Source organism: Danio rerio, chromosome 13 (assembly GCF_049306965.1).
Source record: "Danio rerio strain Tuebingen ecotype United States chromosome 13, GRCz12tu, whole genome shotgun sequence".
In the NCBI taxonomy this organism is placed as follows: domain Eukaryota; kingdom Metazoa; phylum Chordata; class Actinopteri; order Cypriniformes; family Danionidae; genus Danio; species Danio rerio.
The window spans coordinates 9,587,934-9,603,976 of record NC_133188.1 but is presented as its reverse complement, the minus strand read 5'-3'; the positions used below and the strand labels follow the sequence as shown (position 1 = coordinate 9,603,976).

General features: G+C 36.7%; 2 protein-coding genes across 2 annotated transcripts; one reads left to right on the top strand and one right to left on the bottom strand.

The window, feature by feature from the left end:
• Nucleotides 1-3,981: 3,981 nt before the first annotated feature.
• htra2-7 (HtrA serine peptidase 2-7) lies at nucleotides 3,982-12,054 on the top strand. The gene is given in 7 exon segments (XM_021480736.3): nucleotides 3,982-4,111; nucleotides 4,211-4,243; nucleotides 5,764-5,872; nucleotides 5,956-6,025; nucleotides 11,324-11,419; nucleotides 11,505-11,591; nucleotides 11,593-12,054. Coding segments are annotated over 7 exon segments (591 nt in total). The 5' UTR covers nucleotide 3,982; the 3' UTR covers nucleotides 11,660-12,054.
• A 279-nt stretch (nucleotides 12,055-12,333) lies between these two features.
• Nucleotides 12,334-15,647, bottom strand: LOC141377129 (serine/threonine-protein kinase pim-2-like). The gene is made up of 7 exons (XM_073920682.1): nucleotides 15,190-15,647; nucleotides 14,250-14,684; nucleotides 13,796-13,890; nucleotides 13,571-13,621; nucleotides 13,075-13,450; nucleotides 12,601-12,774; nucleotides 12,334-12,514 (listed from the first exon to the last, which is right to left on the bottom strand). The coding sequence occupies exons 1-7, from the start codon at nucleotides 15,473-15,475 to the stop codon at nucleotides 12,414-12,416; spliced, it is 1,518 nt and encodes a 505-aa protein (XP_073776783.1). The 5' UTR covers nucleotides 15,476-15,647; the 3' UTR covers nucleotides 12,334-12,413.
• Nucleotides 15,648-16,043: the final 396 nt, after the last annotated feature.

Below are 16,043 nucleotides of genomic sequence, written 5' to 3'. Positions count from 1 at the left end.
TTCAGCAGGGTGTTTTATGTTGATTTTCTCTATAGAGACTTTTTGGATCGCTTGTTTCTATTTTAAGATGACCAGATGGTTTTAGTTTCAGTTGTGTTTGGGAATTGTGACTAATATTACACTCTTTCTTTTCAGAAACCCCTTTTCTGGCCGTGAGGTTCCCATCTCGAATGGCTCTGGCTTTATAATAAGTAGTGATGGCCTGATAGTGACAAATGCCCATGTGGTCGCCAACAAGCGTGGTGTTCGTGTCAAACTGACCAATGGTGAGACTTACAACGCCACAGTTCAGGATGTGGACCAGGCTGCAGACATCGTCTCCATCAAAATCAATGTTAAGGTACAGATGGAGCTTTGAGGTTGTACTGTTAACATATGTAATCTTTTGGGGATATTGTATTTTTTAATTAGGGATGCATCGATCCTGATACTTGGATTGGATATCGATACTGCATATTTTTACTGCAAATCCCATCTTGCAGGTGCTCTATATTCTGTGTAATTTATAAGCAAACAAAAGCCAGAAATGTAGCCTTTTATAAGACAGTAGAAAGTTGTCTTGTAGGCCTACTGTATCCCAAATGTTTTGAAGCCATTCTATAGTTTAATGTGAAGTACAGATCAATATTCACATGGTTAAATTCATGTTCAGTTCTGCGCTTCCCTCCGCTGCGCCTGTCAATCATTCTCCGTTTATTTACAATTCAAACTGCGTGTCACGTTCATGACAACATGAAAAACTTTCTCCAACACTATTTGTTCCTGTTAATTTAAATAAATACTAATTTATTATATTATATTAATTTATTATAATATGATATATATTATATTGGTTCATTTCGACCTGAAACGACGAGTTCATTTCTGTTTCTAAATCATGTAGCTGTTAGATCAGCAGATCGCATTCGCAACACTGGAACTGAGGTGGTTATTACCTGCTCTTCACACACAAAGTAGGCCTACCTGAAATTTAAAACTAGAAAAGGCTCAATAATACATTGGACAGATCCTTAACGCACTGATTTCTTTCCTTTTTACTGCTGTTTTGGATTGGAAGCTGTCTCAGTGATGCATCAAGCACTTCATTCACACACCGGCTGATGTGACGTGTGCCGCTCTGTAAAATTATTCTGTAACATTAAAAGTTTCTGTTTTCTCATCCTTCCGACTGAGTTTATTCTTTCGAGGGGAATACTTTTAGAATAGTTTGTAAGCCTGGCTCATTGTGGTCAAAGTTGTTGATTAAATTAATAAAAGTGAAACTGACAATCACAATATAGATTTTCATAAACAGAAAATGATTAAGGGTGCTTTCACACCTACACTTTTGTTTCGGAACGTATCTTGTTTGCCCAGTTAGCGCGGTTCGTTTGGCATATGTGAACAGGGCAATCGCGCTCTGTTCCGCGCCAAAGTAATCGCTCTGAGATCGCTTGAATGTGGTGGTCTCGGCTCGATTGAAACGAACCCTGGAGCGATTCGATTGCAGTGAGAAAGCGATCCAATCCGAGCGCAGTTATATCACAGTGTTTTATGGATATGTAATAGGCATACAGCTATATGAAGAGAGAATTATGAGTAGGGCCGGAAGTTTCGCGAGTCTCCGGATGCCTGCAAACGAGTGATGATCTCCCGGTAATCTTGCATCTCCCTCCCGGTCCTCAAATAGGCATCGTCGCGCACCCTTCTCACCCCTCCCCCCCGCGTCTCTCCTCAGACACGTCGCGCGCGCCCACCCTGTCAATCACCACCAAACCACCACCTCTCCTGACAGCTGAGCGGGACGCTGCAAAATAAACCCTGACACTGACCAATGTGAGGAGAGTTTACTCGCACGTGACATGTTTTAGCTCTTTTGGTCCAATTAGAAACTTTGCAGTGTGAAAGCGAACCGCACCAAGAGCAAAGAGCAACAATGTAACATTTGTAATCTCTGTTTCGGAACAACTAAATCGATTCACTGGCGTGAAAGCACCCTAAGCCTCATATAGGTTACTCTGAAACTGTGAATATTTGTTTGTAATTTTATTTATATCAATAGTTTATTTAACAGACCAGTTTGTGTTTTGATTAGGGTCAATAGTGGTAGCCTGTTGCAGAGATTAAAGAAAAATCATACTATTAAAAAAGGAAACATAAGCTGGACCACATCACCATAGAAACTGTATTATGCTTAAAAAAAATGGCACAGTATCAGGATCGGATCTGTATTGGTCGATACTCAGAATTTTGGGATCGAAATCGAATCAGTTCCAAAAAGATGGTATCGGTGCATCATTATTTTTATTGAGTCATAGTTTAATATGGTAAGAGCAAGGACTTATTTTATTTTATTAATTTACATTTTTAGTAAAAGGTCTTTATCAAATGAGTAATTTCTTTTTGAATTTTGTTCATTTAAGAATTAAACCTATAGAATCAAAATTGTGTCACTGTTAGTACATTAAAAGTGTGAGGTCAATATGATTTTTAATGTTTTTAATGGCTCTACATTAACTTTTTTGATCACCAGCCTATATGGCAAGTAGTTTTTCAACTTTACTAGCCACTCGCCATTTTCACTTTTGTTGTTGGGAAAATATATTTATATTACTTGATTTAGATGTGTTGTGTATGACTTTGCTCAATGAGCATGAGCGGTAGTGGTTTCATGGTGTTGCTTTGTAATTATTTCAGGGCTCAACATGAAGGTTGTATCAATTTTTTCTCTGGCCACACTGGAAAATAGATAAATAAATAAATAAATAAATAAATAAATTAATTAATTAATTAATTAATAAATAAATAAATAAATATTTCTCAGCCAAAAATGTTAAATAAATTTAAAATTTCAAAAACTAGCAAAATATATGTTACAATATGCATACACTTTTTATTAAATAAAACTTAAATAACAATTATTGTCATGTAGCCTGTCTAAAACTATGAAAAGTAGTCTGTCCTAGCTCCAAGACCAAGGTCTCAGATCAGCAGTTAACTATACATAAAATTTAATCTATTAAATGAATGTTACTGAAAAGAATGATAATTAAACCATATTAACAAAAATAAAGCAGGTGAAAAACATACCGTGTGCAATAATGAAAGGATGATCAAACGCACACAGTTAACGTTAGGCCCATTAATAATCTGTTTAAAGATTGTTTAAAGCTGAAGCTGCAACTGCTGCTGCATACATAAAATACCTTCTTTTTTTAAAATCTCGAGCTCTTGAAAATGGTGGATGCGTATCGCTTTTTGTCCAGTCTATTTCAAACAGAACCGATCGCAGCATTGTGTTTCCGGTCAAGGTTGCTTCACGCAAGGAATTGGGATCGTGCACACTTTTAAAAAATTGCGCGCATCACATAACATTCTGTATTCATCTGCTGTCTTTTGCTTGCGTGAACTCAGTTGTTTTCGTCAGTCGGGCTGCTTCTCATTTCTAGAGGTTCATCCTTATTGTCGAACCCTACTTTTAAAAAAAATACAATTTAAAAGTGATTTTCGACCAGCCAAAGTGGCTAGTGGGAGTGGCTGTCTAATCCGCCACAGCTAAAGTCTACCTGCGGTTGGTGGGTGTTTATGTCAAGCCCTGGTGTTAACCCATTAATCTGATTATACTGTATTTAGGCTACATACACACTGTAATATTTCAGGAGGAACGGCCGCATACAAATATGGAAATAAACTCAAAATTGTGATAACCTTAGTGACATTTGGTTTTGTATCCTCAGATTTTTACACGCAGTAATATTACAGCAACTACAGAATAATTATTGTCAACAATTTTAGGTAAACCAACAGTAACAGAGGAGGCTTTTATGTTTGGAAGGCCATTTTTGCAATTGATTTTTCACATTTTTCTTTTACCACAGTTCTAGTACATGGCCATATAGTCTGACATAGTGTCATTGTGTTCTCTGTCTTGTCCCAGAATCCTTTACCAACGTTGCGTCTTGGCAAGTCATCTGATGTGCGTCAAGGTGAATTTGTGGTTGCCATGGGGAGCCCCTTTTCTCTTAAAAACACCATCACATCTGGAATCATCAGCTCTGCTCAGAGAGGCAGTAAAGAACTGGGTCTCTCCAACTCCAACATGGACTACATCCATACGGACGCTACCATAGATGTAAGAGCACTGGAAACTGGGTGGTGTTGCATGCAAAAAAATGTATGTCATCATTTAATGAATTGCATTCCATCACTCAATCACAATTCTGCTTTACAGTTTGGAAATTCAGGAGGGCCTCTCATAAACCTGGTGAGTCGCTGACATTTGCTCAACTGACTGCCTCTGCATTTTGGTTTAAAGGGTCACGAAACACCAAAACACATTTTTGAGATGTCAATAGTCATATATATTTTCCACGCTGCTAAAAACACTCTTAGGACACATATTTAACAATAAAAGAGAAAATTGGTTGTTTTTGCTTTATTTCAAACAAATTCGTTCTTCCAGTTTGAAAAGAAATTTTGAAGCTACGTGAAGGCCATGAGCTCCTTGTGTAAATTCCAGCATGGAGACTGGCTGTCTGTATCGGCGGGTACAATGTGACGTCTTTGAGCTTTCATCATTATTTCAAGAGAAAGACGAACCAATCAGCGCGCTCTATTGTGAATGAGGTGCAACTTTATTAATATGCATGATAGCTTCAAAAACTACCTGTTACAGTATTCAGAGAGACGCCACGTTGTGTTGCTAACCGTAAATAAAACAAGTGGAAGAAGAAGAATTGTTCGGAGACATGGGTCGTCAGTGTTGTTTATAAACGTGCAACAACAAAGGTTTTGTTTTCATTTTCCCGCAGTGAGAAAGGACCCACATTTGTGGACTACAGTGGTCTTCTAACACGCAACAAAATTATGTTTGTAAGGAACATTTTTACCCGAGAGCTTTTTGTATTATAAATGGTGAAATCCAGATTTGCCACTCGTCTTCTTATAAAAAAAATCACAAATCCAGTTTGCGTTGATTGTCCTGTCTCTATGGATTTGGTAAGTAAGCAATCGGTGTTCCTTGTTATTCAGATGGCGAAGTAGGCCATTAAAACTACACTCTTCTAGCAGTTCCTCTGATCCAATATGTCGTTTGTCATGGGGGCACGCATGAAATGTTCTTGAATGAAAATGAAAGTGCCAAACTGCAGTTAAAGTCGACAAATTAAGAATGAAACTCCCCAAAATTACATGACACTCCGGAGGAAACATGGATAGCGTGGTGACACAATAATGTTAATCGTATTATGTGCTTTAACATGTAAAACGGGATCATGAAATAAACATTCAAAAAGCAACTCATGCAAACACCTTAATCATATTGTTGTTTTAATCAGATTAAGGCAAATAGTTAGATTACTGATGTCCACAAAATCATTACTTTATCTGTTAAACTGACAAGTGTAACACAAACTACTCTCCTGTCTTCATTTGGAGTAAAAATTCCAAGTAACTCAACACAAGCAAAGGCAATTGTAGGCGTAATAGTAGAAGTATTAGGGTAGGAGTATTTAATTAGTGTGCTAGAACCACACTACGAAATCCCAAGTAGAACGTATCTCACAGCTATGGTGGTACCCTCCTTGTACAATAATGTGAAGGAGAAAGTTATTAGTGCACATTTAGTAGTTGACTACAGATTGCTGGACCTTCAGAGCAACACAGAGCTTCATGACTGTGATTTTAAGAACGTGAATTGTTTTCAAATGTTCATCAGTATTGCATTGTACTGGCCATACTCTAGCCTTATGTAATAAACTGATGTGTCATGTTTGTACTCTTCAGGATGGTGAGGTCATCGGCATTAATACCATGAAAATGACAGCAGGGATTTCCTTCGCTATTCCCTCAGACAGAGTCCGTCTCTTCCTAGACCGATCTGCAGACAAACAGGGTAAGAATGACCTCACAGCTGCTTGCTTTTGTCTGTGACATCATTTTTTTCACTGACAGATGGTTATTGGGTCTTTTTTTCAGAGTCTTGGTTTGGAGAATCGGGATGGAAAAGGCGTTACATTGGAGTGATGATGTTGACTTTGACCCCCAGGTGCCAAACACTTTTATTACAATTTTACAGGAGAGCAAAATTCATACATTATGGAATCTGCAGATTTTTGTTATTTACCACTAGATTTGGCTCTTAGAAATTCAAGTGCTGAATTACCTGGAAAATTGGCTTGTTCTGTTGAAAAGTGCTTAATTTATCAAGGAGAATTTGTATGCAATTTTCACGCCCGAAAAATAAAAATGTTTGTGTATTTTTGTGACAGTTTAATGCAAAAATACCCACACAATCTACCGTGATTCCGAAGCAGTGATTTAAATGATATGAGAAGTGACCAATCAAAGTCCACCTTGTTTAGTTTTACCTGAAATGTAAGGGCGGGACAAAGGCCTTACTGTGTTGCAGTGACAGAAAAAAACAACTTAAAAACAAATGTTTTATTGGAAAAATGCTTTTGGGATGTTTTCACTATATGTTATTAGCAAGAGTAATTAAACCTTGTACATACTTTCTGCCATTTCAATGATCTACACTGTAAGAAAAAATCATAAAAAAAGGTCAAATGACTGGCAGCTACGGCTGCCAAACAAAAACCATAAAATTACAGTAAAATTTCTTTGTTTAAATAAAGTGCAAAAAATAATAAATCTACAGATATTGTCATTAAAATTTTTACAGAAAAACACTGTTATTTTACAGACTTTTCCTAGATTATTACTATCAAATCCATTTAATAAAGTAACACAATAAGAGTTTTACAGAGAAACACTGTTATTTTACAGACTTTTCCTTGATTATTATGATCGAACACTATCAATAAAGTGACTGCACTAAAAGTTCAAGAGAAAACAACGCTATTTAATTTTTTTTTTACAATTAAATGCCTTTAATAAAATGACAAGACATGCTTTTGGTCGTAATTTAACAGTTTTATTTTGGATCAAAAAAGTTTGGAAAAAACATCAAGTGAGATACAACTGATTAAAATTCTCACAACTATAACATTACATTTTATTGAATAGTATTACTTTAAAACATATAGAGGTTTACGTTGTATGAAATGATTCAGTTCCAAATCTTAAATGAAATGGAACTGTAACGTTAAGGGGACCCTGACAAAGAGGTGCAGATTCAAATGCAGGTTTATTACACAGAGATGGTCAGGCAAACAAGTCAACACAGGGGCAAACTGCAAACAGATGTATGCAGTGAATCCAGAGTCATGGTCAATTAACAAGCAAATGATCAGTCCTAGCAGCAAACAACGTAAACAATTTACAAACAAAGCAAGGCAAAAGAAGAGAACCGCGTCATAATGTTCACAGTAGCAGTATAACAAGACTAAGCAATTGGTGCGTGCGTCTGTGCTGCTTTTAAAGTGCATGTAATCAGTTCATAACGATCCTCCGACTATGTGTGTGCAATCAGCAGAATCTGAAACAGGTGTATGTGAGCACTCTTAGTGTGTTACTTTATTAGATGGATTTGTTCGTAATAATTTAGAAAAAGTCTGTAAAATAACAGTGTTTCTCTGTAAACATTTTAATACAAATATCTGTAGATTTATTTAGATATAGTAGATTTAATTTTTTTGTAAAAAACAGACAAATTGCTGTAATTTGCCATTACTTATAGTACATAAAATAACAGTCAAGCCGTTAACTTACAGATAATGTTTGTAATTTTTACCAACTTTTAAATATAATTTAAAATAACAGAAAAAATACTGTATAAATAATACTGTAATTTCCCTCTATAAAAAACACAAATGTCAGTAATTTGTCTTTAATAATAAAGTACCTAAAATAAAAGTCAAACGGTTAATTTAGAGAGATTGGTTGTCATTTTACTAAGTTTTGAATATAATGTGAAATGACAAAAACTTACTGTAAAAAATTTAAGGATATTTTTTTTGTAAAAATTTTTTTTTACAGTGTACACACACATTTTGCTCTCTTCTCTTCACTCTGTTCTTCTGACTTGTCTGTCACTCTACTGAATGTTGGTGTGGGAATGCAGGTATTGCTCAATTACTCATTTCTGCAAACGTATCGAGCGTTTTATTGTAACATGAGAGCGCAGTCATGTACATTAATCATAAAAACACATATGCGAGCTCTTAAATAGGCTTTTTCAAATTAACTGCAAGTTCTCTCATCATCTCAGTGTGCTCAGACTGTATACAATTGCGATCTCCTCAATATTAAAGTAGAAATTATTTATCTTTGCTCCTTGACTAAAAAAAGTATTTGGATTACAGACTTTTTATTAGGCTGTATCATCAAGTAAACCTTACTTTGAGCAAAGTTGGGACTTTTTATATTTCTTTAAGACAAAAGAATTATGCTAGAAATGTTTTTGTTTGGGGTATTTGTGGGATTTATACACAGCAGCTGTATTCTGATCTGTCTTAAAGCATCACTGAATTGTACAGGCATTACAGGTCAAAGCAATCTGCTGTTACATTTAACATAATGAACAATAAGGCTCTTCAAACACTGCTTTAAGAAATGCAGTGTTGTCATATTTCAAATACCTAGAGTTAAACAAGGCCATTTGCTTTATTATTTTATTACTGACAGTGTACTTGTCTTTTTTGTAAAATTATTTCAGTTTAAGATCAAGTGTAAAATAATATTTCCATGTGCTGTACAGCTATTTAAGAAACAAATTTGCCATATTGTAAAGACAAGAATGAGCAAATAAGAAAAATAGTGTAAAATATGTAAATAAAAGGCTAAATTTAAATATTTTAATCATATATTTTAATTAAACCTTTCAAATAGGGGTGTCAAAATGAATTGTTTCTTCGATGCACATGCGGACAGTTCGGTATCGGTTCTGTAATAATCATAACCGATTATTGTGTACTGACGTCATTTATCTCATATGCGCTCTGTCGCGAGGGAGGCGAGCGCGAGTATTTACAACACTCTAACTACTTAAAACTCAAACTGTGCACAATTTCACTGCGTGTGTGTTTGCTGGACAGCTGACATTTACAGCAAAAGCCCCTATTTCACTGCGACTGAGAGAATGAAAGTACTCCATTTCTCTCTCTCTCTCTCTCTTACACACACACACACTGACACACACACTGACACACACACACAAACTCACTCACTCACTCACTTGCACATCTCCAGTCAACATACAGTGGTGTTTTCTTTCTGAATTAATTGACTTTTCTTATTCCCAATACTTTTACTCAGTTGGTGACAGTTCTAGTTACTTGTTCAAAGAATTATTTCATTAAACCAAATGATTTAATATTTTCTTATTAATCATAAGTAAATGAATGAATAAATGGATAATAAATAATGGAATAATTGTATAATTTATTCATTTTGGTTTAGTTTTAAATGTGTATCAATTTCTTTATTTTGGTTAGTTTGTAACCAAACTGTTTTAGAGTATCCAAATACCAATTTAGAGACCTCTGGGGGGGAAACAAATATTTGTAGTTAATTCTATGTTGAATAGAAAAAATCATTTATATCTCTTTTTTTCAAAATGTATACTTGATGTTTTTGTATTTAACAATTATGAGTGAAACTTTTGTATTTTGAGCAGTTTCTCAGTAAAATTCAAGATGGATACACAGACAGACAGACAGACTGACTGACTGACTGACTGACTGACTGACTGACTGACTGACTGACTGACTGACTGACTGACTGACTGACTGACTGACTGACTGACTGACTGACTGACAGACAGACAGACTGACTGACTGACTGATAGTTTGATAGATAGACAGAGATAACAAAAGTACACACATCCTTTAAAGAAGTACAGCCTCAAAAATGTAATAAATTAAAAAGTACCCGTTTCAACCTCAGTCCCAAAGACACGCAGTATAGATGAATAATAATTCAACTGAACTGGCAGTGTATAAGTGTGTGTGTGAATGTGAGTGAGTATAGGTGTTTCCTAGTACTGGGTTGCAGATGAAATGGTATCCACAGTTTAAAACTAATTCTGGAATAATTATATTTTTATTCATAAATTGACCAGCATACTTACATTTTGTTTTTGAAAAAAAAATTGTTAATAGAAAAATTTAATAAAACTTATCAGAAATAAAGGAAATAAACCACAATGCATAATTTTTTTTATAAAGTATTTGATTGTTTTAGTATTAAATGTACAAATCTTTACAAAAAAGCACTATATTTCGCGGTATTACAATGAAAGACAAGAGAAAGCCTGTTCAGAATGATCAGAAGTGGACAAAAGACTTGAGCATTAAACCGCATGCTTTTAAACTAGAATGTGTCTCTCTTGTCTACCTGTGATCTGAACGAGCAAAATGTGTTTTATTATCGTGTAAACAGGGCAGCATCAGTCATGTTAGATTTAACGTCTCCCTCTGTCACATCTGCATAGTCATCCTAGCCTTTCTCATTGTAATCTTCATAAACTAAACCATGTACAGTGCGCAATAGCCTTGAAAAGGCCACACAGTGCAGCACACAGGTGCACAATGAGGAAATATGGACTGACTGCATCAAAACTGTTCATATTGCGCAATGACACGAAATAATATTGATCGCGCCACCAAACACATGAAAATAAAAGTAACGTGCGTGAATTAAAAAATGTAAGGAGCAGAAAGTACAGATATTTGTGTAAAAATGTAAGTAAAAAGTAGTCAAAGAAATAAGTAGTGGAGTAAAGTACTGATACTAGAAAAATCTACTTAAGTACAGTAACAAAGTATTTGTACTTCCCATCTCTGTAGATATATCAGCATAACAATCAATATTACATTCGCTTCAACAAAAAACACCTCAACAAAACATTCATACTACTTCAATTGCATAGAGCAGGGGTGGCCAACACTGTTCCTGGAGATCTACCTTCCTGCAGAGTTCAGTTGCAACCCATATCAAACACACCTGCCTGTAATTATCACGTGGTGTTCAGGTCCTAATTGATTTGTTCAGGTGTGTTTGATATGGGTAGCAACTGAAATCTGCAAGAAGGTAGATCTCCAGGAACAGGGTTGGCCACCCCTGGCATAGAGTGTGACAATAGAAATGCTGTTAATTTGAAATGCATTGAATTAATTTATCAGTACATGCTGTAATGAATCAGATTAAATGTGTGTTATGGATATTGAAAGATATCCACAGGCCTGACTAAAAAGAAATTGCTCATAAATTTTGGTCATAAAATGTGCAGACACTGGTTAATAATCAATCGTATTAACTCACGTGTGTTTGTGCACACTGTTACATGGATTACATTTTTGCGCATTTCCCTGTGCACACACTCCTGTGTTTGCACTGAAGTGAGTCTTTTATTATCTTTAAATTCTCTTTTTCCCTTCCTCAGTATAATCGAAGAGCTAAGGATGCGAGACCCGTCCTTCCCTGATGTTTCTCATGGAGTTCTCATCCACCGTGTGATTGTAGGATCTCCAGCCAACAGGTGTGCTGCTCTCTGAACATGATGTTATCAGCTGTTGATTAAGGCATCCTATTGATGATGTCATTTCCTGTTTTCTGTTTTGCAGAGCCGGAATGAAGCCAGGAGATGTTATTATTGAGATCAATGGGGTAAAGGTGAACACGTCGGAGGAGATATATAATGCTGTGAGGACCAAATGTGGTGGTCCGCCGGGGGGCCGACCTGCTCATGCTGCACATGACCCCAGAGTCCACAGAGTGACATCAAGTCAAGTATTTAGTAAGATTAAGAAATGGTGAGTAATGAGAAGCTGCCATAGTTGGAGATGTTGTAAGAAAGGAATCATCTAAAGAGTTGAACAGTTTTAGCAAACGCTGGACATTCGTGTAGTAAACGTGTTTCTGGAAGCGTATGAAATAATGTGGATGATTCAGACTTCTGTACACTGGATAAACCTCAGTGTGTCTGCGCAAACTACACTATCAGTATTGATTTGAAGGAATATCACTGAATATTTTGTTTAGGATTGTCATGATGGCAACAAACACTCAACGACCTTAATAAAACTGGGTGCTCTTATTGTGAAAATGCTGATGTTTTGTATTGAGTCTCACATTCTCATGTTACGACGTTTGTATTTTAATACATTTTTCTGAACAGCTCTGATTTCACAATAAACCATTGGAATGTTTATGGATGATTTGCTTATGTCGCAGTGACTGATATGTTTAGGTTTTGGGTCAGCGCTGTACAGCATTCTGAAAAAGTGTATTTCTAAAAGTGCGCTGTAATGACGCCAGTGTCAACTGCAGTGTGTGTTGGAAAGGACTGGATGCTGTTCAAACCTCATGCCAAATTTTTGTCACCCCATACAAAACCATTTTAAATCCACACAATCTGACAACACTGGGGCTAGATCACAATATAAGCCACAACACAAGTGAGTTCAATAAAATATATCTTTATTACAGACGTGTACAAAAATCAAATATACAAAACATTCTGCTAATGTGACTCAGAACTCCAGCATGGACCAGTCGTGGTAAGGCATCTCTTCTAGAGGAATTCTGCACTCTGGATTCTCATGCAGACAAGCCGTCATCATATCACAGCATTCTGTGAAGAAGAAATGGAGAGGTGAGGTTATTGTTATTATTATTATTAAGCTGTTTCACTTAATTGTTCTTTGATGAACATCTCACCTTGAGAGAGGGTAAATTTGGACCAGTCATGTTGAAGGTAGTACAGGTCATACGCTGATGGGAATTCTCCATGGAGCATTGTGAACAGAAGAACCCCAAGAGAATAGACCGTCGCTGGTTTGGCCCGGTAGCATCCTTTTTCATAAAACTCTGGCGGGATGTACGCTTCTGTGCCTGGAGAAGAGACGTTTAGTTTAGCATCATGTTGAATATATATACCAGATGGGCTTCAGCTGTGCTAATTAACCAGCTTTCAATACGTATATTAATAATGCTTATGCACATTCATAACTAGTGTTGTCAAAAGTATCAACTACCAATCGATACCGACACTCATCACAGTCATATTTGCTGAGCATGTGAACACCAATGGCCAATCAGTGGTGTTTAACAGCGCTCAAATTGACTTGTTAAATGTCAGAATCGATTGGTACCGAAGTCGATACTTTTGACCACACTATTCAAAACACCTACCAGAGAAGAGACTGTAGGCTGATTCCATCATGAAGTCTCCACACCCGAAGTCGATCAGCTTGACTTCCAGTGTGTCGGGGTTCACCAGCAGGTTTTGAAGCTTAATGTCCCGGTGGAACACCCCGCGGTAACAGCACACGTTGGCCGCATAAACAGCTTGCCTCATGATGGTATGTGCTGTTTTCTCACTGAGGACTCCTCCGCTGACTTCAAGGAATGCCTCCAGGTCCATGCTTGGACTAGGCCGCTCCATCACCATGACATAATGATTTTCAAAGACCTGCCAGTCCAAAAGCTGAATAATGTTCGGACACCTGGAGCCACCGCTGGCCATGTTTGCCAAGGTGATCTCTAGAGGAAGTGGCTGGTCACATGACTGAAAACAAAATAATAATGTTGGTTTTCAAACAAGGGTTTCTAACCACAGCCTGTGGTCTATAATAAATATAAGACTTTATAAACTGAACACAGCGAACAGAAAGTGTAGTCTACTCACAGAGCTGACATCTTGCATATTTGGTGTCTTCTGGACAAATTTAACTGCCACCTGTTTACAGGAACAAGCGAACAATTAACATGTGCACGGAGATCATTTCATTCAGTCATAAATCCTGAACAGAGGATTCATTCGTCAGCAGAAATGTCCAAACAATGAAAGCTCTGATGATGTTCTTTAAACAGGGAACTTCATCAGAGGATTTGAGTCTACAAAAATGAATACCTGCAGACCATCCTGTATGCGAATCCCCTCATACACGGAGCCGAAACCTCCTTCACCAAGCTGCTTTCCGAGTTTGTAGCGGCAGCTGATGTCATCTGTTAAAAATGAAGAAAATGTCATTAAATTATAAACCAAATAAAAACACAAACAGTTGAAGTCAGAATTATTGTCAGATTTCAGAACATGATAGTTTTAATAACTCATTTCTAATAACTGATGTCTTTTATCTTTGTCGTGATGACAGTACATCATATTTACTGGATATTTTCCAAGATACCAGTGTTCAGCTTAAAGTTCTGAATACTTAAACTTTATTGCTCTGCATCATTTGGGAAATATTTAAAAAATATTAATAAAAAATCACAGGAGGGCGAATAATTTTGACTTCAACTGTATAATTTTACAAAGTTTGATGAGCCTAAACAAATGTTCTGAACTCCAGCAATAAACTTACTATTGTCCAAGCAGGTCCCATCATCTGCTGTAGACTCCACAGCAGAGTCCTCTTGTGAGACCTGATCCGGTGAAGGGTTCGAGTTTTCATCCAGGGCAGAGTCACAGATGTCATCTGTTATGAGCTGCTGGCTCACTGGAAGTTCATTGTCCTCATCAGATGGTGAACTTGGAGGACTATCAAGCTCTTGCTCCAGGCTGTCCTCACTGAGGGAGGATTCGTTGTCTTCTGGGAAGTGAAGCTCTGCAGAGTCGTTCTCAATGACCACTGCAGAGTCAAAGCTGTTCACTTCCGGTTTAGAGTCTAAATCTGGAGCATCAAGAGCTGGAGGTTGGAGAACTTCCAGCTCCAGGTTGCTCACAGCAGTGCAGAAGAATTTAGAGCTACTGATGGGCTCTGCGTGAAGTTCGTGGATCTCCTGCACACATAGCTGATCTAAAGAGAGGAAGGAACATCATTAATATGACTCTACAACTCTTTTTGACAAGATATTTGAACAGTTCATTTGCAGAAACATTACTCAATGTGTTTTTATTGATGATCTTCATGGGTTTTCTGCATTGAATTAGCAAACAAGTAAACTATATATCTAAAGGCAAAGCTCACTGAAATAAAAAATCCTAATACAAATAATTCTTATTTTTTCTGTTTTTTACACAAAACTACAAATTCTGAAGAAAATTCCTGAAATCAGCAGCCATTAACCTTCATTGTAGGAACACAAAATACTGTGGAAGTCAATGGCTGAAAGCACCTCAAACAGGTTTAAGGAGTAAATTATGACAGAATTGTCTTGTTTATGTGAACTGTGGCTTTAAGAAACTCTTTCTAAAATGTCTTCCAGTAATGTTCATTTCTGATCTTTAAACACTTATGTGATGTGTTTGGTGTGTTTAACAGTATGCTTTAGTAATTAAAAGTGCTCATAAATCTATTTTACCAACAACAGTAGCTCTTCTTCTGGAAAAACAGGCGAAGAAGATGGGAGACAATTTGAGTTTCCTCTTTTTCTGTCTCCCTGCCTGTTTTCCTGCAGCGACGGCCGGGTCATCGGTCATCAGATGACGGTGATTCTCTGTCGTGCTGCCGGTGGGTTCGAGTGGCTCACACGGTTGTTCGTTCGCACACTTAACACCAAACGCTTTCTTCAGACGGTTAATCAGTTTTGAAAATGCCATTTTATCACTGTACTGTTGAATCGCAGAAAGTACTGAACTACTAGACATCCAAAGAAGCTACTGAGAGATTCTGCTTCGTCAAAAGCTTTTTACTGTCACCGATGATGTCAGAGTTCCACAGTTCCATTTGGTATGACGTAGAGACTTTTTAAAACACAACAAACTTCTAATGCAGGCCCGCGCTAGACTGACTGGCTCATTCGCCTTAATGTGCTCACACAGCCACCAGCTTATACACATTTTTTCCAATTATTAATTAAATTAATTTTGCACTTAGGCCTATGTATTTTTTTTCTGTCATGCACAACTTTTCTGCGTTTTGCTTTTTGTTACAATTTTTACCATGTTTATATATATTTATACGTGCGAGTGTGTGTGTGTGTGTGTGTGTGTGTGTGTGTGTGTGTGTGTGTGTGTGTGTGTGTGTGATTCATTTATTTTGAGTAGCTCATTTCAGTTATTTTACATTTTCGTTATCAATTATTTATCATTTTTAACAGTATTATTATGATCATTTATATTATATTTTATATATTATGATTATATAAACTCGTTATTGTTGTGAATTCTTTTTTAAATGAATAATACGGTGGCCCAATAGTGCAAAACAACAACA

Excerpts from the sequence above, each read along its gene's own strand:
- LOC141377129 (XM_073920682.1), bottom strand. The coding sequence starts at position 15,475 with ATGTCTAGTAGTTCAGTACTTTCTGCGATTCAACAGTACAGTGATAAA. Across the intron at positions 14,685-15,189 it reads AAGAAGAGCTACTGTTGTTG|ATCAGCTATGTGTGCAGGAG; the intron begins GTAAAATAGATT and ends TCCTCTCTTTAG. Across the intron at positions 13,622-13,795 it reads GCATACAGGATGGTCTGCAG|GTGGCAGTTAAATTTGTCCA; the intron begins GTATTCATTTTT and ends TCCTGTAAACAG.